The sequence below is a fragment of the Lynx canadensis genome, chromosome D4 (assembly GCF_007474595.2).
Source record: "Lynx canadensis isolate LIC74 chromosome D4, mLynCan4.pri.v2, whole genome shotgun sequence".
Lineage (NCBI taxonomy): Eukaryota > Metazoa > Chordata > Mammalia > Carnivora > Felidae > Lynx > Lynx canadensis.
Window position 1 is genome coordinate 59,152,704 of NC_044315.2, and position 22,899 is coordinate 59,175,602.

At 41.8% G+C, this 22,899-nt stretch overlaps 1 protein-coding gene across 1 annotated transcript; it reads right to left on the reverse strand.

Moving 5' to 3' along the window:
• Positions 1-784: 784 nt before the first annotated feature.
• Positions 785-6,136, reverse strand: EXOSC3 (exosome component 3). The gene is made up of 4 exons (XM_030293284.1): positions 5,771-6,136; positions 4,886-5,035; positions 2,285-2,436; positions 785-1,239 (listed from the first exon to the last, which is right to left on the reverse strand). The coding sequence occupies exons 1-4, from the start codon at positions 6,095-6,097 to the stop codon at positions 1,038-1,040; spliced, it is 831 nt and encodes a 276-aa protein (XP_030149144.1). The 5' UTR covers positions 6,098-6,136; the 3' UTR covers positions 785-1,037.
• Between the last annotated feature and the right edge of the window lie 16,763 nt (positions 6,137-22,899).

Sequence of the window (22,899 nt, forward strand, 5' to 3'; positions counted from 1 at the left end):
AACGTTATTTCTCTGCTCTCTCCCCTCCCTTTCATGATTTAATCCTAAAGGAGCTATCATCACTTGATAAATTCTATCAATATCTTTGTATTAAAAACAGCCCAATCTTCAGGAAACATCTTTAGGAATATATAATGCTCCTTGGTCTTTATCACCGTATTAAATGAGTTCTATAATCTCTGTCATCCAAAAGGGACCTCCTATGGCTAGGCTTCAGGGGTGACTCTTATCATACTCTCAGAGAGGTCTCTGACCTCCGAACACTGACCTGGATCATCTGCCAGGCTTCATTTTTACCTCTAAAGACTTTGCTTACAATAATCAAATGGCATGGAAGAATTTCCTCTCCAACGCTATCACTTCTACCATTTTTTTTTAAAGCCTAGGCAGGAAGTTTTGGACTTGGCTTCAGAGATCCTCATCTGTTATTTACAGAACCAACAAAAAGCTGGATATATGCAAAATATCTTAACATGAACATTAAATATTCTATAACTATTTCATTTTTAATAGCAATCATATAAGAAATACATCAAACATTGAAGTGGACAAAGATTACAAAGTACTATATAAAGTATAATCCTATAATTTCAATTTAAAGAATATTCACATACATTATGTCTATAGTGCATTTTCTTCTTTATACTTTATGTATTCTCATTTTCTCTGGTGAACATGTTTTACTTTTACCAGAAAATAATTGTTATTTTAATGCTTAATTCCAGTTTATTATAGAAGCTGCACTTCAGCCAAATTAAAGGAGTAAACACCAAATAAGCCTTAATACTTTTAGTAAACTTTATTGTAAAGGAAAAAGTACACCATTATTTTATAATGACTTTTCTCACCCACAAGAACATGGGTGGCAACTAGTAACATGTTTATAAAAATATTTTACTTAGAACTGTAATAAGACAATGTGTACATTCACATTATGTCTTCTGACGGTTTAATGGGGAGAGAGAGGTTCACCTGAAAAAAATTTTCCCTAGGAAACCCATAGTCTCTTGGGTCAACTGACCCATAAAAAATTACATCTAACTTTCTGCCAGTCTGGAGAAGATTTGTTTTCTTTGATCTGCTGTCATATGTTCACAAGCTTCCAAAATGTTTGCCAAAATTAAGGTCTGCTGAATGGTTTTTGCCTTAACCCATATTCTTCCATTCATTCCAAATACTATCTCCAGTGGGTAGAGTTTTCCCACTTCCTGAAGGATTTCACAGTCTGGAGTCAGCAGCCTGGTGAGGAAAAGGAAAGAAAATGAAATTTAACCAAGTGGTAGGGTGTGTGTGACCTGAGTATCTTTTAGCAGAAGACTTAGTTTCTGGATAGTTCTCCATAGTCATTCAAATCCCCACCAACATCATCCAAGAAAAAGGTACATGACATTTGCTGCCCCCTTTCATCCAAGCACACTTACCAATACACTACAGGTCACAACAGTGGGTTATATCCTCCACAAAGAAATCAAAGTCCCTCTGTCACCAACTTTACAGAAAATACATATAAAGTTCTCCTGTATCGTCAGAGCACCTTAATTCTAGGCTGTAGCATTGTAACTTTTGTATTATCTATGGTGCTAAACGAACCAGCTTATTTTGCTGACCATGTAAGCTATTTCCTGGTATTAAATTCAGTACTTGGAGAGAAACATTGACTTTCAAACCACAAGGGTGCTGCTTCTCTGTCTTGAACTTTGTCCAAATCTGCAGAATAAGTAGCAAAGAGAGGCATGTAACACTGAGCTCTGAGCTCAGTGGCTCTAAGAGTAAAGCTCTTTTAACAGGACATAACTTTAGGTAGGTAAAGGTCTAAACACCTAACAGAATCTACCTCTGGGAACTATTAAATCTACCAGGACAGAATAGCAGGAATCTTACGGGAATATCTGCATAAGCTTCAAGAGTACATCAGCCTACCTGTATTTGGCCCCCATTACTAGAGAAATCTGGTGATTTTGTACAATTATAAATTGCATCTATAGTCAAATGACCTAGGAGGAGGAAAGGCCAGTTTTCACATCTGATTTTCTGGGAAAGAAGCCCAAGACTTCATATCAACACAAAAACTACACCACCAGATACATCTGAATTTAGTGTATTTACATGAAGAGAGGATGGGACTAAACGCATGAGTGTACAATGGTGTTAAAATGGACACTGATTTTTAACTTTGAGGAGATTCAGACATTGTTACAAAGAATCCAATCCCAGAAATCAGTCAGCTTTCCAAGAAGGATAATTATAAAAGAAGATAGTCAAGCCAGAAGGCATTAGGACTTACTTTCTAATTAAGCCCAAAGTCACTTTAAAAAGCAGACCATCCTGTCCAATCACACCCATTCCATTGGCTCGTCCACAGCTGTCAATACAGACCATCTCTGGTTCCATATCTTTATTAGCAACCACAAATTGGCCATAGATGAGATCTCCAACCTAAAATGATAATTTAAAAAGTTCATTTCCACTCAACAAATCATTCTATAGGTGCTGCTATGGGTTCTTTCCCATTGGCAGCAATGCCTGCCATGTATACTTCTGTGCCTAAGGGACCAACTATCTTCCAGAATACCCAGAGTCACTCGAGTTGACTCTTTAAAAAGGCAACATTACCCAAGTGTGTCCTCCCCAGAATGGGAGCTATCTCAAAGACAAGAGAACATTCTTTAGGGTTACGCCATCCAATATGGTAGCCATTACCCACATGTAGTTATTTAAACTTACATTTAATTAAAATTAGATCCTCAAAATTCAGTTCCTCAATTTCATTAGTCACATTTTTAAAAGTTATTTATTTTTTTGAGAGAGAATGCACGTACATGCGTGGACAAGGGGCAGAAAGAGAGAGAGAATCTTAAGCAGGCTCCATGCCCAGCATGGAGCCCAATGCAGGGCTCAATCTAGTGACCATGAGATTATGACCTGAGCCAAAATCAAGAGTCTGTACTTAACCCATCGAGCCCCTCAAGCGCCCAGCATTAGCCGCATTTCAATGCTCAACAGCCATGACATGGCCAGTGACTACCATACTAGTCAGTGCAAATGTAAAACACTAGCATCATCACAGAAAGTTCTATTAGATAGCACTACTCTAGGGACTTACAGAAGATTGATGGAAGAAAACTCCAGGCGTGTCAATTATTCAAAGCAACATGGAACAATGGTAATTCATTGGTATTTAAGGCAAGATTTACTTAACTTCATAGAACTGAACTTCAAAATGATGAAACTAAAGGAATGGAGAAGAGTGAATTTGTTCTGTTACTATATCTACTATTTGTTGGTGACTAGCAACTAAAGAGGAACAAAACATTCTTTGCATTTCAGAAGCATTTGGTCTTGGAGGGCAGTGGGGATGTACATATAAATAACCAAGTTCATTTAAGACTGAATCCGGTAGGTGCTAGAGTAAAGTTATAAGGAAGATGATTGTAAATGAGGGATCGTTTTACAGAGATGATGGTGTTTAGCCTGAGTCTCAAAAGATGAGCATGTGTTCCACAGGCTAAGGTAATAGAGCAATCAGAAAGAGCAATCCAGACAGAGGGAACAGCATAAGCAAAGGTACAAGGGCAGGGACTTAAAAATAAAATAGTAGTGCTATTTTTTTTTATAAGGTAGATTTATTTTGAGAGAGGGAGAGAGAGCGCGAGCAGAGGAGGGGCAGAGAGAATCCCAAGCAGGCTCTGCACAGTGTGGAACCTGACATAGGGCTCAAACCCACGAACTGTAAGATCATGACCTGAGATGAAATCAACAGTAGGATGCTTGACCGACTGAGCCACCCAGGCACCCCTCAGTAGTGTTATTAAATAGTTTGGAGTGGTTCAAGTATGGCTGCACGGAGGATATAATTATAGATAAGTGAAGACTTCTGGAGTATAATGCCAAGGAAATCTGTAGGCGTTAAAGATTTTTTTTTTTTTTTTTTTTTTAGTAAGGGGAGTGTTATGAGGCTGTCAGCTCTCAAAAGCCTGGATAGAAGGGCAAAAGTGTACATGCAGGGATGTTAATGAAAAGATCACTGAAGCACCTGGTTAGCTTGGCTGGTTAGGCACTGGGCTCTGTGCTGATGGTGCAAAGCCTGCTTGGGATTCTCTCTCTCTCTCCCTCTCTCTGTCTCTTCCCCACTCACACACGCACTCTCTCTCTCTCAATAAATATTTTTTTAAAAAAGGAGGTCACTAACCAATACTGGTCAAAAAGTAGCTAACGTCTGATCTTGCAAAATGGAAGGATACAGGAATTAATGTGCAGAAGATCAGAGAATCAAACAGCATCAGTAAGATTAAGCAACTAAAGACACATGAGAGGTTAGTGAAAAGGGGCAAAGACATCACCAAATTTCTGGCTTGGGCAGACAGAGAGAGTGTGGCTATACTACCAGAAGAGCCCAAATTGAAAACCTGAGGTAACAGGATTGCTCCTCTGCCAGCTCCAAGCAGAGCTTGTGGGAAAACTGATGCGACTGAAGTTATGAGATGGCAGTCCCAGGACTTAACAATCAGGGTGGATGGGTGGCTGATATGGCAATTTGCACTACTTAATCCTCCTTCCTCCTGAAGCCTATGGCCCACTTCCTTGTCCAGTGGATACAGACATAACAAATAACAATAGAGAGGACAGAGCCTTTCAACTCAGTACAAATGAAACAGCCCCCAATATAGCAAATGTAAATAAGCATGCAACTCTAGTCCCAGAGCTGGACACTGGAAAAAACTCTTACAGCCTGAAGTGATTACACAGATGCTCAGAGATCAACCCAGAGAAGTGGGAAAGTAAGTCATGCTTAAGAGAGAATTCAGGTAGCATTCTGGATATTTGAGTGTTGCTGGATATTTCGATGCTTTTTCTTATTTTTGAAAGCAAAGGCCCCCATCGTTACCTGCACATTTGGTCTGTTTCTTTTAGTTGCACCTTCAAATGCCAAGTAAGACAAAGAAGCTGGCTCACTCCCTCCAACATCAACTTTGAATATATCTCCAGATTTAGCTGTCACTATGCCAATCACATGGTCTCCTTTCACTGGGACATACTACAAAAAAACAAAAAACCAGAATGAAGTGACAGCCATAAATGGCAATCATTTCCACTTTATTTTCAGCAAGTCTTTAGTGATTACTTCACTGTCATTAGAGATATTTAGAAAATATTGTGAGATTCAAGTCTACAAATTAATACAAATTACAACAAATTTGATCATATGTTACTTTCAGTAAAAGAAAATCAATCATAAACTCTTAGGTTTACAGCTTCAAATACTCTGTTCATTTCAGCCAATATCCCATACATCTTGTATCCTTATCAGGAAGTCCCTAGCTTCTGCTTGCATATTAAGTCTAGTGCTACACGGGGTCCTCACAACCAAGTAAGGCTATTTCATTCACAATTTTTCCCATATTAAAGTCTTTCCTTATTCTAAGAGAAATTTAACTCCCTGTGACATCCGCTCATTGAGCCTGGTTCCGTCCTTTGGGACGCCAAAAGATACGCCTGGTGCTCCTTTGGGATTTTGAAGGCAACGACCATGTCTTACAGTTCTTATCCTCTTATACACCAAGATTTCCAGTCTCCCCTCTCTCCTGGCCGCCCTTCTCGAGTCACGTTCCATTTGTTCACAGTCCCTCTAAAGGAGATGTAGAGGTGGGCACAAGACTACGGTGGCTCTAGACTAGCATTAACAGAGGGATCCAGGGCCCCATCCCTGCCTCTTCCCAGAGCGGGGATATCACTTTCACGGCCGTACCACCTCTCCAGAGTCCCAACTCACCCGTTTCTGCTGCGAGTCCACCCAGTAAACGCCACCGCCGCCGCCGCTGCCGCCGGGCTCCTTGTAACGGAGGCGGCCGCACTTGGTGACCAGAAGGCGGTCACCACAGCGCCGCAAGCCCGGGCCGCACACTACACGCACCCGGGCGCGCACCCCCGCATTCAGGCGCAGCGGTCGCTCTCCGGTACCTCCTGGGCCTTCTGCGTCCTCCTGCTCTGGCAGCAGCAGTTCCTCACCCGGGAGCACCACCTGATCCAGCACAGTGCGAGCCGCCCGTGCCCTGCCTCCCGCAAGGGATTCAGCCGCAACAGCCATCACCCCTGCCATGCCCGGAGCCACCCAAAGCAATTTCTCACTTCCGCTTCCGGCCCCGCGTCCAATCTCCAGCCGGCCCAAGGCTTTCCGTTTCCGTTAGTAGCGGTCTATTGGAGAAACTACGTCCACGAAACCTGTGAGCTGTGGGCTGGAGGGTTCCGCCAAGGTGGCTGCGATAGTGTCTCTAGACCCCGCCACCTATCTTGCAGTCTTTCTGCAAATCGGCACTCGAAACACGCAACTTGAGTCGATGGCACATCCTTCACTTCCGATGTTTCAGGTCGCACCGCAGGATTCAAGACGCTCCTACGTGTGGTGTGGTTCCGTAGCAACCTTGGGGACTGAGCAGAGGGGCTTGGGGAGTCAGTCCTTTCCTTCCGACTCCGCCCTCAGAAGGAAAAGTATTTTCCTTTTCCAAAAAAAAAAAAAAAAAAACGAAAAAAACAAAAAACTTTTTTTAGTGGTTGCTAGATATCTATTCACATCATGGAAAACAAAGAGAAGAATAAAGAGAAAATAAACAAAAGGTATTAGTCTTGCTCCCATTTGTCTTCGGCTAGCTGTCAGCTAGTTCTCATTCTTTGTAGCCCAGGGTCTTAAACTTGATGAATGAATGCATGTTAACATTTTGGTGTGTATTTGTCCCCAGACTTTTTTCCCTGTAAATATACAGATGCCCATGCGCATTTCCACATAATTGAGCTACCCCTACATGGTCCGAGGAATTAGTAACTGCAATTAAATCCTTGAGGCTACAATCCACGGAGTACACTAGGTACCCAGGTGAGAAGCAGCTGAATTCCAAATCCATAGCATATCAGGACTGCTCTTACTTCTAGGCTCTTTCTTGAAATCACTGTTTCCTCTATAAACTAGCACCTCCAGTTAGCGCTTGGTCAGATTCCCCTATAAGGCTGAGAGCTCCTGGGGACTGGGAGGGATTGGCTTCCAACATGAGTTATTAGATTTGGGGGATGTTTAAGACGGATCATCTCTAACATACCCTCCAAATTTGGCAAAGTGCTGACGAGCCAACTGAGTAAGAGTATTAAGAGGCCAACTGAAATGTAGCTTTTTACAGCCACATTGTTTAAAGTGTTCTTGTTCGGTTACCCTGGCAGCAGGGATGGTGTAGATTGTTTTTTCTCTCCTCCCCAATCTAACCCATTTCTAGAGGCTCTGGAATCAGTGGGTATTCGATGACCAAGACCACCTGAATCGCGGCTGGCCCAAGCAAGGCCATGCCAGAAGTGGGGCCAATGGCCTCCGGTATGGGCCAGGCAGAGAGAGAAGTCGGGAAATGACCCCGGGATGGTCCTTTGCGCACCCCACGTTGACAGAGAAGTCTCTGGAAAAAAAAACTCGGCCCAAACCTGGCTAAGAAGGTCTTCCGAGTCCACCACCCTGTGAGGGAGGCACGTGGGTACCCTCCTGGCTCATTCCTAGGTCCACAGAAGACATACGGCATTCTACAGTGTGCCGTCGCCTGAAGACCGGAAGCTGGGCCGGGAGGGGCAGGCCGCAGCTCCTCCCGGGCGGGGCCCTCCCGACACACCCCCAAGGGGCAGGCCTAGGGGGTGGGGCGCGCGGGAAGGACGCCGGGCTTTGAGCCGCGTGCCGCCATGGCTGTGCTTCGCTACCTCGGCGCTCTGCCTCCTCTGGTGAGTGAGAGCGCCCGGCCGTGGCCGGCGTGGTGGGCGCGTGGTGGGCAGGGCCCCGGAGATGCTGAGGTCCTTCCGCGTGCGGGTGAGTGGGGAGTCCAGACCGCAGGCGAGTATGTGGAGCCTGGTTCCTCGCAGCCGCCAGGACTTCTGTGACGTGCAGGTCTGGCTTTGGGGTCCAGTTGGGTCGCGGGTACGAAGTTGCGTTTCCAAATAGCGCGTGCGGTCGTTTCTGGATGTAAAAATGGCGGTGGGACTGGGGAATGTATAGGAGGCCGAGCCGATGCAGTTAACGCAGGCCTTGTCGGCTCCAGACAAGCTTAGCACTCGGCCCCCAGGTGGGGGCTGCCTAGCAGATTGGCCCAGGCGGATTAGGCCCATTGCCTGTTGGGGGGCTGCCCACTGGGAGCCCGTGCTGTAAGGGCGGCGCCACCCTCAATTGGCTCTGGCTTCCACCTCCCCACTTCTCAGGATTTTCTTCCGCAAAGTTACCAGATTGATTTTTGGAAAGGTTGGACCTGACCACATCCTTCCGGACGGTCTCCCCAAACTTCCTTTTTAAAAATCTTTGCGACTTGAGAAACTGGAAAAGTAACATGTCATGGTTGCCTTTCTTTGTTGACTGGTGAAATTGGGCGGATTTTTGTTTGTGTTTTTTCCTTTCAGTCAACAACTCTAGTTGAGCATTTGCTCTGAGTCAGGAAGTGAGCCGGGGAATCAGCTGAATCATGGCCCCTGCCCTGGAGGAGTTAGCTGTCTTCACATGAGAATACCAAGGGCTAAGGTGGCTGTAACAACCTGATGAGGGTGTCAGTCGCAAGGGTAGACAGGATGAAATGGTTACCTGAATGTGGGAGAAAGGTGGGAGTCAGGATAGGTGTCCCAAAGAAAGTTTGAATGAACCTTTAAGATTTTTTTAGTTTACTGGTTTCTAAAAATTACAAATGAACTACATGCTGATTTATGTACAGAAATTAAGAGCCCATGTAAGTATTGTTAGTGTCGTTATTCAAGTAAAGAATTTACATGCTCACAATTATCACTTTAAACGAATCTCCTTGCTATGGATTTTTTTTTTTTTTGCTACAGATGTTTTTAATCACAAATAGTCAAATCATAAATAATCACAAATAAAAAACTAGAGAGAGTTTTGAAGAGTATACGAATAGCAGATGTAAGGAACAGCCATTATGCCTACAGTTGAGATAGCACGTCTGAGGAAATTTCTCCCTGCTGTCCAGGACTGATTGAGTGAGTCCTTGCTGGAGAGAACATGGTCATGGCTCATTAAATGTAAGCAGTCACCGGGAACCTGTGGCAGTGGAACTTGCTTTGAAATCCACTCTCCAGAACTTGCTGGCACTTCTATGGTTCCGGGGAAAGCTATTCCTGGGGAAATGTCACCTGGAAGCCCCTGCTACAAGACTGCCTGGTAGGGCGCCAGGGAAAACTTGTGGGTGCTTCTGGCCACCAAGAGAAGAAGGAGCCGATACTAGAGAAGCTGCCCTGCTGCAGGAGTGTACCAGTAAGCAAAACCTATTCTTCCTGAAATGCTTCTGCAGGGCTTTCTACCTACAAAGCCTGTCTTTGTGTTAGATAGGAAAGGAAAAGTGTTTTAAAGGTCCAGATCCATTTTCTCAGAGCAAGCAGTAATGGTGAGTTTAGACCATCGTGGCTGTACTTTGGTAACTGGCTCAAAGTCTCATCAAGTTGTGATATCAATAGACTTGTTGGTAACAGCAGTAGAGTCGGCCCAGGTCCACATGGCTCCACTGATGAATTCTACCAAACATTTAAAGAATATCCATCCTTTGCCAACTCTTAAAAAAATAGAAGAGGGGGGAACATATACCAATGCGTTCTATGAGGCCAGTATTACCCTGGTATCCGAACCAAAGATACTTCCGGAAAAGAAAACTACAAATGATTATTTCTTATGAAGATAGACACAAGATTCTCAACAAAATACTAGCAAACTGAATCCAGCATTCTACAAAAAGGGTTATACGCCATGACCAAATGGGATTTATCCTACAATTGTAGTCTTTTAACATCTGACATCAATTAATTTACCATACCAAAAGGCAAAAGCCACATTATTACCTGAGTAGATTAAAAAAAAAAAAAAAAAAAACGTTTTAAAAAGTCCAACACCCTGTCATGATGAAGACACTCAATAAACTAGGATTGGAAAAGAACCTCCTCAACCTAATAAAGGGCATCTACGAAAACCCACAGCTAACATCGTACTTAACGGTGAAAGACTGAAAACTTTCTCCCGAAGATCAGGAACGAGACAAGGAAGTCTGCTCTCTCCACTTCTATTCAGTATTGTAGTGGAGGTTCTACCCCACACAGTTCAGGAAGAAAAAGGAATAAAACGTATCCAGACTGGAAAGGAAGAAGTAAAACTATCTCTATTTGCCTGTGATATAATCAGGTACATAGAAAACGCTAAAGAATCCACTCAAGAAAAACTGTTAAACAAATGAGTTCAGCAGGGTTGCTAGATTCAAGAACAATATACAAAAATCAATTGCATTTCTATACATTTGGAAAACTGAAATTAAGACAATTCTATTTATAGTAGTATCAAGGAGAATAAAACATTGGGGAATAAATTTAACCCAAGAAATGCTAAGCTTAAACTCTGGAAATTATAGAACATTATTGAAAGAAATTAAATATCTTTTTTTAAAAAAGTTTATTTATTTATTTTGAGAGAGAGAGAGCACGCAATCAGGGGAGGGGCAGAGAGGGAGAGAGAGAATCCCAAGCAGGCTCCTCACTGTCAGTGCAGAGCCAGATGCGGGGCTGGGACTCATGAACTGTGATACCGTGACCTGAGCCAAAACCAAGAGTTGGTCACTTAACTGACTGAACCACCCAAGTGCCCCAAAATATCTTCTCAAAAAGTTTTTATTGGGGCGCCTGGGTGGTGCAGTCGATTAAGCATCCAACTTTGGCTCAGATTATGATCTCACGGTTTGGGAGTTTGAGCCCTGCTTCGGGCTCCTTACTCTCTCTTCCCTCTCTCTCTCTCCCTGTCTCTCTGCCCCTTGCTCCCACGTGCTCTCTATCAAAAATTATTTTTTAAAAAGAAAGTATTTATTTTGGTGGGGGGGAGGAGGGGCAGAGAGGGAAGCCCAAGCAGGCTCCATGCAGACAGTGTGAAGGCTTGAACCCATGAACCATGAGATCATGACCTGAGCCAAAACCAAAAGTCGGACATTTAACCAACTAAGCCATCCAGGCACCCCAGAAATTAAATATCTTAATACTTGGAGAAGTACCTCCTGTTCATTGATCAGAAGATTTAATATTGTTAAGATAATAGTACTCCCCAAATTAATACACAGATTCAAAGCAATCCTTATCAAAATCCCTACTGTCTTCATTGCAAAAATTGACAAATCAACCCGAAAATTAAAATGGAAATTCAAGAGACCCTGAATAGCAAAAACAGACAAAAAACTTGAAAAAGAACAAAGTTGGGGAATTTACACTTCTGATTTTAAATCTTACTACAAGGCTTACAGTAATCAAGACAGTACTGGTATCATGACATAAATCAATGGGAAAAAATTCAGAACATAGAAAAACTCACATTTGTGAGCAACTGGTTTTTGATAGGGGTACAAAGACAAGGAAAAAAAATAGTTCAACAAATGGTGTTGGGACAACTGGATATCCACATGCAAAACAACGAAGTCAACTCTTAGAAGAAAAACATAGAGCTGAGTTTTTTGACCTTGGATTGCCAGTGGTTTCTTAGGACACCAACAAAAGCACAAACACCCAAAGAAAAAAAGTTGGACTTTATCAAAACTTTTGTGTTTCAAAGACAGCATTAAGAAAGTGAACAGACAACCCACTGAATGGGAGAAAATATTTGAAAATCATGTATTTGATAAGGGACATGTATCTAGAATATATAAACAACATCTACAACTCAGTAGTACACAAGTGACCCAATTTAAAAATGGACAAAGGATCCAAATTGACATTTTTTCTTTTCTTTTTTTTTTAATTTTTTTTTTTTACATTTATTTATTTTTGAGAGACGGAAACAGTGTGAGCAGGGGTGGAGCAGAGCAAGAGGGAGACACGGAATCTGAAGCAGGCTCCAGGCTCCGAGCTGTCAGCACAGAGCCCGATGCGGGGCTCAAACCCACGAACCGTGAGATCATGACCTGAGCCGAAGTCAGATGCTTAACTGACGGACCCACCCAGGCGCCCCCAAATTGACATTTTTTTCAAAGAAAATATGCGAATGGCTAAGAAACACATGAAAAGATGCTTAAAGTAATTAGTCCAGGAAATGCAAAGTAAAACCTTAATGATACACCATTTTTACCCCCCACTAGGATGGCTATAATTAAAAAGATAATAATTTAAGTGTTGGTGATGATGTGGAGAAATTGGGACCCCCATGTTGCTGGTGGGAGTGTAAAATGTAAAACTTTGGAAAAGTTTGACAGTTCCTCAAAAAGTGAAACACACAGGTACCATATAACATAACAATTCCACTCCTAGGATATTATAACCCAAAGATTGAAAGCCTGTGTCTATACAAAAACTGCACGTGAATGTTCGTAACAGAATTATTCAAACTAGCCAAAAAGCACAAACAATATAAATGAACATCAGCTGATAATGGGAAAACAAAATGTGGCATATAATGGGATATTATTTAATCCTGAAAGAGAACAAAAGGTATTGATAAGTGCTACAATGTGGTTGAATCTAGAGAACAGTATGCCAAGTGAAAGAAACCAGATACAAAAGGCTACAATTCTGTTTATACGAAATATCCAGAATAGATAAATCTGCAGAGACAAAAAGTTACCAGGGGCAGGGAGAAAAGAGAATGAAAGTTATTGTTTCATGAGTTCAGTGTCAGTTTGGGAAGATGAAAAGCCTGGAGATGGTAGTGGCAGTGGCACAGCAATATCAATGTACTTAATGCCACTGAACTGTCCCCCTAGAAATGGTTAAAATGGTAAAGTTTATGTTTACCACAGTAAAAGGAATATTTCCACAGAAAAAGGAGAGAGATCTGTGACGCAAATGTAACAAAAAATCTAGTAATTGTTGAACCTGGATGATGGGCATATGGTTGTGATTTTTTTGTTATTTTTTTAAATGTTTATTTTTGGGGGAGAGAGAGAGAGGGAGACAGAGAGACAGAACAAGTGGGGGAGGGGCAGAGAGAAAGGGGGACAGAGGATCCAAAGTAGGCTCTGCACGGACAGCAGACCCGATGCGGGGCTTGAACTCACAAACCATGAGATCATGACCTGAGCCAGAGTTGGACACTTAACCGACTGAGCCACCTAGGTGCCCCTGGTTTTTTATTTTTTTTTTAATGTTTGTTTATTTTTGAGAGAAACAGCGCGAGCAGGGAAGGGGCAGAGAGACAGACAGACACAGAATCCGAAGCAGGCTCCAGGCTCCAGGCTCCGAGTTGTCAGCACAGAGCCAGGCGCAGAACTTGAACCGTGAGATCATGACCTCAGCCAAAGTCGGACACTCAACCGACTAAGCCACCCAGGCAACCCCCCTGGTTTTTTAATTCAATTCTAGTTTTGTTTGAAACTTTTCATAATTGAAAAAATAGTGTGGAGATAGGAAATCTAGATACCGTCTTGATGACTGTTCAGCATGATGGAGCAAATAATGGAAAAAGTTATTGCAAAACAAACAAAAAATAAACACAGCTTTGACCATGCCTTTCACCTGCCTAAACTCCAGGGGGCATCCAAGACTGACAGCTGGCCTCAGCTCACTCTGTCTGCCACCTTTATCCTGTTTCTCTCTGACTTTCATTTCTTCTGAGTAATACCACATCACGTATTTATCACATATGTACCCTGATCTGTGCCATTCAAGCCATGTATGCCCTCTGCTTAAAATTCTTCTTAATGTAGCAAACCAACCTCCCTCTCCCTTCTTAACCTTCCCTTCAAAATTGGGCTGGATTGCCCAGGGAATATTTTCTGATACTGGCTTGGAGCTGCCTGCCCCTCATCTGTTTCCGTAGCTCACTGTCCATAATTTATCATAGCAGGAAACATGAGACTGAAACTACCAAATTTATACACATGCACATGCCTGGAATGTAGAAACTGGTATGTCAAATGCATTGCATCAAAGTCTATGAAGGAGTTTCTCTACCAGGAAGATCTCTTAATATAAGCTTGCTAAATATTTCTCCAGCTTTATGAATATTGTATGTCACAGATCCCTGCAGGGATTACTTAACATACTTTTTCTCTAGGCTAAAAACAATATATTTGAGGAAAACCACCACCACCATCGCCACCACCCCTGGAAAAATTCACTTCTAATTTTCATCTAAATAATGTAGAGAGAAGTGATTTATTTTGAAAGTCTACAAGACTTTTTTTTTTTTTAATTTATTTGACTGTAGTTGACACACAATGTTACATTAGTTTCAGGTACTGTAGCTGGTTTTCAAAAAGTCTTGTAGAGATAAAAGTCTATAAGGCGTTTTGAAAAATAGCTGTGGTTGCCAGAGGCTGCCGGAGGGGGAAAGTAGGAATAACTCTTTAATGGCTACAGTTTCAGATGGAAAAGTGAAAAAAGTTCCTCTAGTTCCTATCCAGAGGCAGCCACCATCATCTGCAGTTCATTTCTTTAGAAAAGAACTAGCCATTGTTTTGGGGGTGGAGGTGGGGAAAGCAGCCTGGCCACTGGGTTAGGGGGACCAAGTGGTATACAGACTTTGAGCTGCTCCACCTCCTATCAGCCTGTTACCGTACATAGTGTCTGTACCTTCAAGGGCTGGGTCTCCCCAGGGTTCTGTGCAGCAAATAGGCAGCAAATAGGCTCACCTGTGTTCAGAAGGCCACCTGCAGCTATTTCAGGTGGAAACTATCCTCTGCTAGTTACCACTTCTATTTTATCTTACATTTGTTGAAAACTTTTATCTGCTATTATCTATTCTTCTTGTTGTCCAGTGGGTTTATACCTTTTTAAAAACTCCTTTATGGTCTAATTTATGGCCAGTTCACCATTTTATGGGCCATTTGTCTTTGTATCAACAGAAGTCTGCTAGTACTGGATTTAGTGATGATTAAGCTGAGAAACTCAAAATCTGTATACCTGGGTGAGACTCTAGGGATTACTTAGTTGTCAGAGCCTTTAAACAGCTATGGAAAGGCACGGAGGTTAGCTCTTCTTCCATGCTTGTGAAACTTTCCCCAAATCTCACTCTAAAACAAAATATGGTATTTCTGCTCCCCGACCCTGCCAATTACATGCAGCATTTAAAAAACTGCTTTAATGAGGTGTAATTTACATACCGTAAATTTCACCCACTTTAAATATACAATTCAGTGATTTTTTTAGTAGGTTTATGAGTTGTGCAACCATCACGAACATCCTTTAGAACATTTCGGTCACCCTAAAAAGGTCCTTCGTGCCCACTTGCAATCAATTCCCATTCTACCCCAGCCCCATGGAATCACTAATCTATATTCTGTCTCTCTAGTATGCCATTTCTGGACATTTCATATGGATAGAATCATACAATGTATAGATTTTTTGTGTCTGATTTCTTTCATGTAACATGTTTTGCGGTTCATCTGTGTTTGTAGCATATATTAGCAGTAAATCATTCCTTTTTATTTCTGAATAGTATTCTGTTGTATGGATACACCACATTTTGTTTATCCATTTACAAGTTGATGACCATTTGGGTTGTTTTCACTTTTTGGCTATTATGAATAATGCTTTTAACATTTGCATACAAGTCTTTCTGTGGATGTATGTTTTCATTTCTCTTGGATAGGGTACCTAGGAGTGGAATTGCTGTGTTGTATGATATATTTATTTATTTAAAATTTTTTAATGTTTGGAGCGCCTAGGTGGCTCAGTTAAGCGTCTGACTTCAGGTCAGGTCATGATCTTGCAGTCGGTGAGTTTGAGCCCCGCATTGGGCTCTCTGCTGACAGCTCAGAGCCTGGAGCCTGCTTCAAATTCTGTGTCTTCCTCTCTCTCTGCCCCTCCCCCACTCACTCTGTCTCTCAAAAATGAATAAATGTTAAAAAATTTTTTGTTTTAATTTTAATGTTTTTATTTTTGAGAAAGAGTGTGAGCAGGGGAGGGGCAGAGAAAGGAGACACAGGATCCGAAGCGGCCTCTGTGTGCTAACAGCAGTAAACCCAATGCAGGGCTCGAATTAACGAACTGCTAGATCATGACCTGAGCAGAAGTCAGATGCTCAAGCAACTAACTGAGCCACCCAGGTGCCTCTGATAAATTTATTTTTAACCTCTCAAGAAACTGCCAAATTTTTCTAAGTTGCCCGTTTTACATTTCCACCACTAATGTATAAAGGTTCTAGTTTCTCCACATCCTCACTAACACTGATTATTGTCCTTTTGATTAAATTCATCTCGGTAGGTGTGAATATTATCTCACTGTGGTTTTAATTTGCATTTCCCTAATGACTAATATGCTTAATAGACATTTGTAAATCTTACTTGATGAAATGTCTATTCAGATCTTTTGCCTGTATTTATTTATTTTTTGAAATGTTTATTTATTTTTGAGAGAGAGAGCATGAGCAGGGGAGAGGAGAGAGAGAGAGAGACAGAGAGAAAATCTCCAGCAGCCTCTGTGCTGTCAGCACAGAGCTGGATGCGGGGCTTGAACCCATGAACCATGAGATCATGTCCAAGAATCAGACGCTTAACCAACTGATCCACCCAGGCACCTCTGCCCATTTTTAAATTGTGTAGCCTGTCTTATTGAGTTATAAGATACTCTTAAATATATTCTGGATATAAACCCTTTATCAGATATATGATTTACAATTTTTTTTCTCACAGTCTGTGACCTGTTTTCATTTTTGTAACAGTATCTTTTGAAGCATATTTTGCATTTTGATGACATCCAGTTTACCAATTTTTTATTTTTAGATTGTGCTGTACTATGAAGACTGGTAGTGGAGCCCAGTCTCTGTATTTTAGAATAGTGAAGTGTCTGATTTTTTACAAAACAAATTTTTAAACTATAGCTCTCCAATAATAACTCATTTATCCACTCACCTAAGAATGTCAAGTACTGTGCCCATGTTCATAACTCAAATGCTTTCATAGCTGGCGTTTTAAGCTAACATTTGTAAGCTAACAGCTTGCAGACTTTTGTGTGTATTTGTTCCACAGATTAAAAAAAATTTTTAAGTGTGGCTTTTAATTTTGTTTTAAAAGTTTATTTATTTATTTTGAGAGAGAGAGCATGCAAGCAGGGGAGGGGCAGATAGAGAGGAAGAGAGAATCCCAAGCAGGCTCTCTGCAGTTAGTGCAGAACCTGACATGGGGCTTGAACCCACGGACCATGAGATCCTGACCTGAGCTGAAATCAAGAGTTGGACGTTTAGTTGACAGAGCCACCCAGGCACCCCTTTTAATGTTTTATTATAGACGGCTCCAAACACATAAAAGTTGACAGACTAGTATAGTAAACTTCTACGTAGCCAAAAAAAACCAGCCTCTGTGGCCACCAATGCTGCTACACGCACACCTGTGGGAAAAACAATTGAGTTAACATTTAACGATCACATTTCACTTGAAATTTTCCATTTTTAATGAGTTAATCCAGAACCCAGTATGGGCTCAAAGATTGGCAAGAATAGTATCACCTTTGGGTTCCTTTTACTTCAGTTTACTACCAAACCAGCAAATAAGCTGGCAGAGTGCACAGAGTCAGGGATACAGCTACTTACCTACTGTCTCAGGGGTGTCTGAAGTTCAAGCGTGACTGCCAGGACTTAGTGCCCTCTATCACCGGAAGGTGGCAGAGTGGCTAAGTCTTTACTCAGCCGGCGCCCAGAGTCACACAAGCACCTCCTTGCTGTGCCAGGTACATAGTCTTATTTCTTGCTGCTTCAGTAGGCTAACAGCAGGCTTCATTTTGAACTTCCACCTTCATTTTCTTTTGATAAAGCAAATGGCATTACTAAGCCTTGTGGTAGCTGAATCTGGCTGCTTCAGTAGAGAGAGATACAGTGGTGTTAACAACTTAAGGTTCAGAGATAATGTCTACAAAACTTGTATTGATAATCCTGGTGTAGTACTTTACTCAAATGGAAGTTGTTCTTTTTAATAGTATTCTGGTTATTCAGAGGTTCACAATGAAAATGTTAACACGTGGTTAGGGGAAAAGAAGGACCAGACCTGAGATTTGTAGAGTGGCTTGGAGTTGAGGGGTTTTAAAAAAGTAATTGCCATCCTTGGCAGTGAGCTCTATACACAGCACAGCCCATGGTTTTATGATTGTGGACTCTGGAGCTGGATTGCCTAGATTTGAATCCTGTCTCTACCACTTGCAGGCTCTGTGACTTTCTTTTCTGTGGCTGTTGTTTTCTCATCTCTAAAATGGGGATAATAACATACCAACGTAACTTGACTTTTGAGTTAATATAAAACAGCCAGAATAGTATTAGGCATGTATTATTATATGTGTTTGCTTTTTATATTTTATGTTTTTTTAAGCTTATATGGTAGGACCATTTCATTCCTGACTACATTGTTTTCTTTGAGTTACCGAAGGCTCCCAGATGGAAATGACACAATTGCTTTCTTGGTTGTTATTGATTCTTCTTGTCAATGCTCTGTAAAACCTATCACAAGTATGGCAACACCAAGCAGTCACGCCAGAAGGAAACAAACTGAGAGTTCATTCTGGTACTTTAAGGGAGCCCTGCAGCAAGATCCTAGGAACTTTGCCATGAACAAGTCTCAGCTGCTCTATCTGCATCTCCTCCTACCACCAACTTTCTTCCTTACCCTCTACCCTGAATTTTTTCTCTCCCTTGTAACTGCTGCTTACTCATGATTTCTCTCTCATTCCTTTGGTGTGCTCATGACCATCATGACTCCAGTGGCCTGTTTTACCTCATTACTTTTCGGCCCAAATTCTCATTGCCAGCTAACTCGCTTCTGATTTCCCAGTTCACCTCCCATAGAGTATGAATCTGTGTGGACAGAGCTTTTTGGCTTGACAGCCTCATGGATCAGTGGCTAGTCTGTGGCCTGGTTGCTCAGTTACTTGCCCCATACTAGTTGGTAGGTAGGGGAAGTTGAAGTTAAAAAGCTACAAAGGTTGACAGCCTAGACCTTCCCCTTCAGTAGGAGGTACCGAGGTGAGGTGTCAGGTGTGAATGCCAGGTGTGTGGGCTGCCACAGTAGATAGGGCCCATCCACCGTTCCTAGAGGGTGTGAGGGGAGTTGTCAAATCTTTTCTGTGGGCCCAGCATTGAATATGTAAGCAAATGTCAATTGATAGATTCACGGTGTACCCCAATATACTTTTATGACACCCTTATTTTAAACTTGTAACATTTCATTTTTTTTAAATGTTTATTCATATTTGAGAGAGACAGTGCACGAGTGGGGGAGGGACAGAAGGAGACACAGACAGAAACTGAAGCAGGCTCCAGGCTCCGAGCTGTCAGCACAGAGACCAATGTGGGGCTCGAAATCATGAGCCATGAGATCATGACCTGAGCTGAAGTTGGATGCTCAACTGACTGAGCCAACCAGATGCTCCTCATTCAGGGCTTCAGACAGCCCTGCATTACACTATCTTTCATAGATAGCCTGACCACACTGAACTTTCCAGAAAAGCACCCCTCTTAGAACTTTGTGTGGTAAAAGGCACAAAGGGGCAGCCCATTCAAATTTATGTGTTGTTTGTTTGTTTTCTACTCTTCATTTAGAATATTGTTAGTTTTTTACATTTTTTTATTTAGACTTTTTTTTTTTTTAACAGATAGGACTGAAAAGTGAGAAGAACATAGACTTTGGAATCATACAGTTCTGGATTTGAATGCAGGCTCAAACATCTGTCTAACCTATTGCAAATAATGTTACCTGGGCCACCATGCCCTCATATTGCCTACCCATGTGAGACATTACTAACTGATTACAATATTGTTTCTTACTGAGCTGAGAATCCTTTTCATGATTGCTCAAGACAGGGGATTTATAGTCAGTGGGAGTTGTTCCAGGAGGTAGACCCTATTTGTAATCTCTTTTCTTTAGGCCCAGATATACAGACTAGCTATCCAAGCCATTTCTTCAGTAGTCCACCTAAACCTGTCTCTGTTTCCTTTGTGACAAATAGGTTTTGGGAAAAGTTGCCTGTGGTGATCCTGAACTTGCGCCTTTATGGGACTCAGAAGGAAGAGAAGTCCAAACCCATTAGCCGTTACCCTATTCCTTACAAGAAGGACCTGCCTTTTGACATTATAGAGCTCATGTAGGAGGCAGAAAAGGAGGTAAGACCCTCCCTCATGCAGGGAGGCAGCCAGTACAGACTGTGTCAGCCAGAAAGGAAGCCCTGGAACAGGTTGCCCCAGTCTGCCCTAGTGCCCACTGTGGACAAACCCTTCTTTTGGGGACCAGTTGTATCCCAATCAGAAGGACATACTTTTTTCCTCTTAGGCTCTCATGTTTTGGGACTCTTCTTTGTCATTCAGTCCTCTGCCCAAACAAACTTCTGAGGTTTGTTTTATAATAGTTTACTTTAGCACTGTAATATGGCGTGGAGATAGAACCACTGACATCCATGCTAGCTGCTTAAAGTGTGAGAGGTACCTTGCTTCTTCTATAATTACATGTTGAAAAATAAGAAAAATTAAGCAGAAAACTCAAAAATAATAAAAATTATCTGATTCCACCCAGGTAAGCTACTTTTAGCATTTTGATGTGTTGTTTCCCGTTATTTTCTTTGTATAAATATACATGTAACTTTTTAACATTTTAACATTCATGCATTTTTGAGAGAGACAGAGTGTGAGTGGGAAAGGGGCAGAGAGAGAGGGAGACACAGAATCCAAAGCAGGCTCCAGGCCGTCAGCACAGAGCCTGACATGGGGCTCAAACTCACAAACCACGAGATCATAACCTGAGCTGAATCGGATGCTTAACTGCCTGAGCCACCCAGGTGCCCCACATGTAACTTTTTAAAATACTGAGCCACCAGACGTCCCACATGTAACTTTTAAAAATACTGAGCCACCTAGGTGCCCCGCATATAACTTTTGAAAATGAAATCGTGTTACCATGGACATTTTACAGGTCAAAACATCATTATAATTAGTGGCTGCATAATATAGTATTATATATTAGACATATTTTAATTTATTTCAGCAATCTCCTAATCTTGGACATTTAGAACTTGTAATTTATCTTTTTTTAACATTCCCAAATTATTTTCTCAGGGTACTTTTGAAAGTTGGTACCTATGTTGCCAAATTATAAAACCCTTCTTTGAGCATAGACATTTGCTATAAGCTTTTGTTTTTCAAACTTGGTGGTAGAACTTAAAGGATTTTTTTCCAAACAAAATCTTGTATGGAAATCCATTATATAAGAAAGATAAAAACCCACCTGCTCTGCAGGGAAAGGTCTGGAGGCCTAGCTTCTCCCTCAGTACCACCTTCACCTGTCCATAACCTCTCCACTTCCCCACCTCTTCCTCAGCCCCTGCCCCTGGCTGATATATATGGTTCTTTATATTATGTCTTCTAGCCCATTAATGAGTTGTTAGCATCTGTTATCAGGGTTCTTTGCCCTACAGGTAACAGAAAATCCAGTTCAGTTCATGTAACTATAAGGACAGTTCAGTGTCTCATATAACAGCAGATCCACAGACAGGGTGATTCCTGGGTTGTTTAATCCAGTGGCTAAGTGATACAGCATGATGAGGCTCTTAGCATTTTTTGGTTCTGTCTTCCTCAGTGTGATGACTCTGGGCTCACACTTGTCCCCTCCCAGTCAAAAGATGCCTATAGCAGCAGCAAACATTACATCCTTGCACAACTTCTAGAAGGGGTTAGGAGGGTGCCCCCCTTCCTCATATTCCTTTTGGAGGGAGAAGAAGGTTCCCAGCTAATTTCCCCTCATTTCTTACTGGGCAGGATGGTGTCACATGCCCATTCCTAGACCAGTCACTGAGAAGTAGAATAGAATAACCACAGTTGGTTTAGACAAATCAGGATTTACCCACTAGAGTTGGGGAAGGGCTTAACCTTACCAGAAAACCATGGCAATCTGGTATCTGAACAATATACAGGTTCCGTTGTCAAGGGAGGAGGGAAGAAATGGCTGCTGGGTAGCAGCCAATAGTTGTCTGCTGTAACATCCCATTAGGAAATATACCGAAAACCCAATGTCAAAATTCCAAGGCTGCCTCTTTTGGTATGGCCTTGGCCAAGTCACTCGACCTCTCTGGGCCTTAGTTTCCTTATCTGTAAACTGGGAATAGTGATACCTGCCTTACCTACCTGACAGAGTTGTGGAGAAGGATGTGTGAAAGAACTTTGCAAAATACTTTATTGATATTAAGGCTTGTTATTAATTTATTCTTATAAATGAATGAGCACCACCAGCCCCTTGTGAAAAGGTAGGAAATCAGTAAAATGTAAATTCTAAGAAGTGTCTTGGTTTAGTTATAACATTCACAGTCTAAATTTCATAAAGTCACTTATCAAAAAAATCACGTATACCTTTAGAGGTAACACTGCAAGTTATAAATATCCTAAGAAGGTATGTGTGGGTTGTACTTTGACACCAAGGCTGTGGCCTTCCTGTGATTGCATCTGGCATTCAGCAGACCGTATGGTGACTACCAGTTATTGATTGCCTATTTTGCTCTTAATTTTCACTTTATGTTTCCCTGTTTGTTTGGTTTTTTTCTTTCCTGCAGACGGGATTTTTACAGAATGTATTTAAAGTAATGTCTCACTGGCCATTGGAATTCAGAGCCTTCTTTGCTTATTACAATGCCATCTGCAACAAGGCAACAGGTAAATAGAAAAACAGTGCTAAATCATTCTTGGGTGAGATCCAGATGCCTGCTTGCTAGAGTTCTTCCCATATAGTTCCAGATCACTGTGGAGCTAGGAAGAGGTTCAGAAAGACTGTAGTTGGTTGAGCTATCCTCTAGATTCTGAATCTGGGTTCTGAATGTAACTATATAATTATAGATACAGAATTAAGTTAGGTGATGACCACAGCTCATCTTTCTTACTTTGGGCTTAAATGTCCTCTGGCTCCATATAGCCCCCTGAATAAAGTTCGGGTACTTGAGCTTGGCAATCATGGATTTCTTACTTAG

Excerpts from the sequence above, each read along its gene's own strand:
- EXOSC3 (XM_030293284.1), bottom strand. The coding sequence starts at position 6,097 with ATGGCAGGGGTGATGGCTGTTGCGGCTGAATCCCTTGCGGGAGGCAGG. Across the intron at positions 2,437-4,885 it reads GAAACAGACCAAATGTGCAG|GTTGGAGATCTCATCTATGG; the intron begins GTAACGATGGGG and ends TTATCATTTTAG. Across the intron at positions 1,240-2,284 it reads ACTTTGGGCTTAATTAGAAA|GCTGCTGACTCCAGACTGTG; the intron begins GTAAGTCCTAAT and ends TTTCCTCACCAG.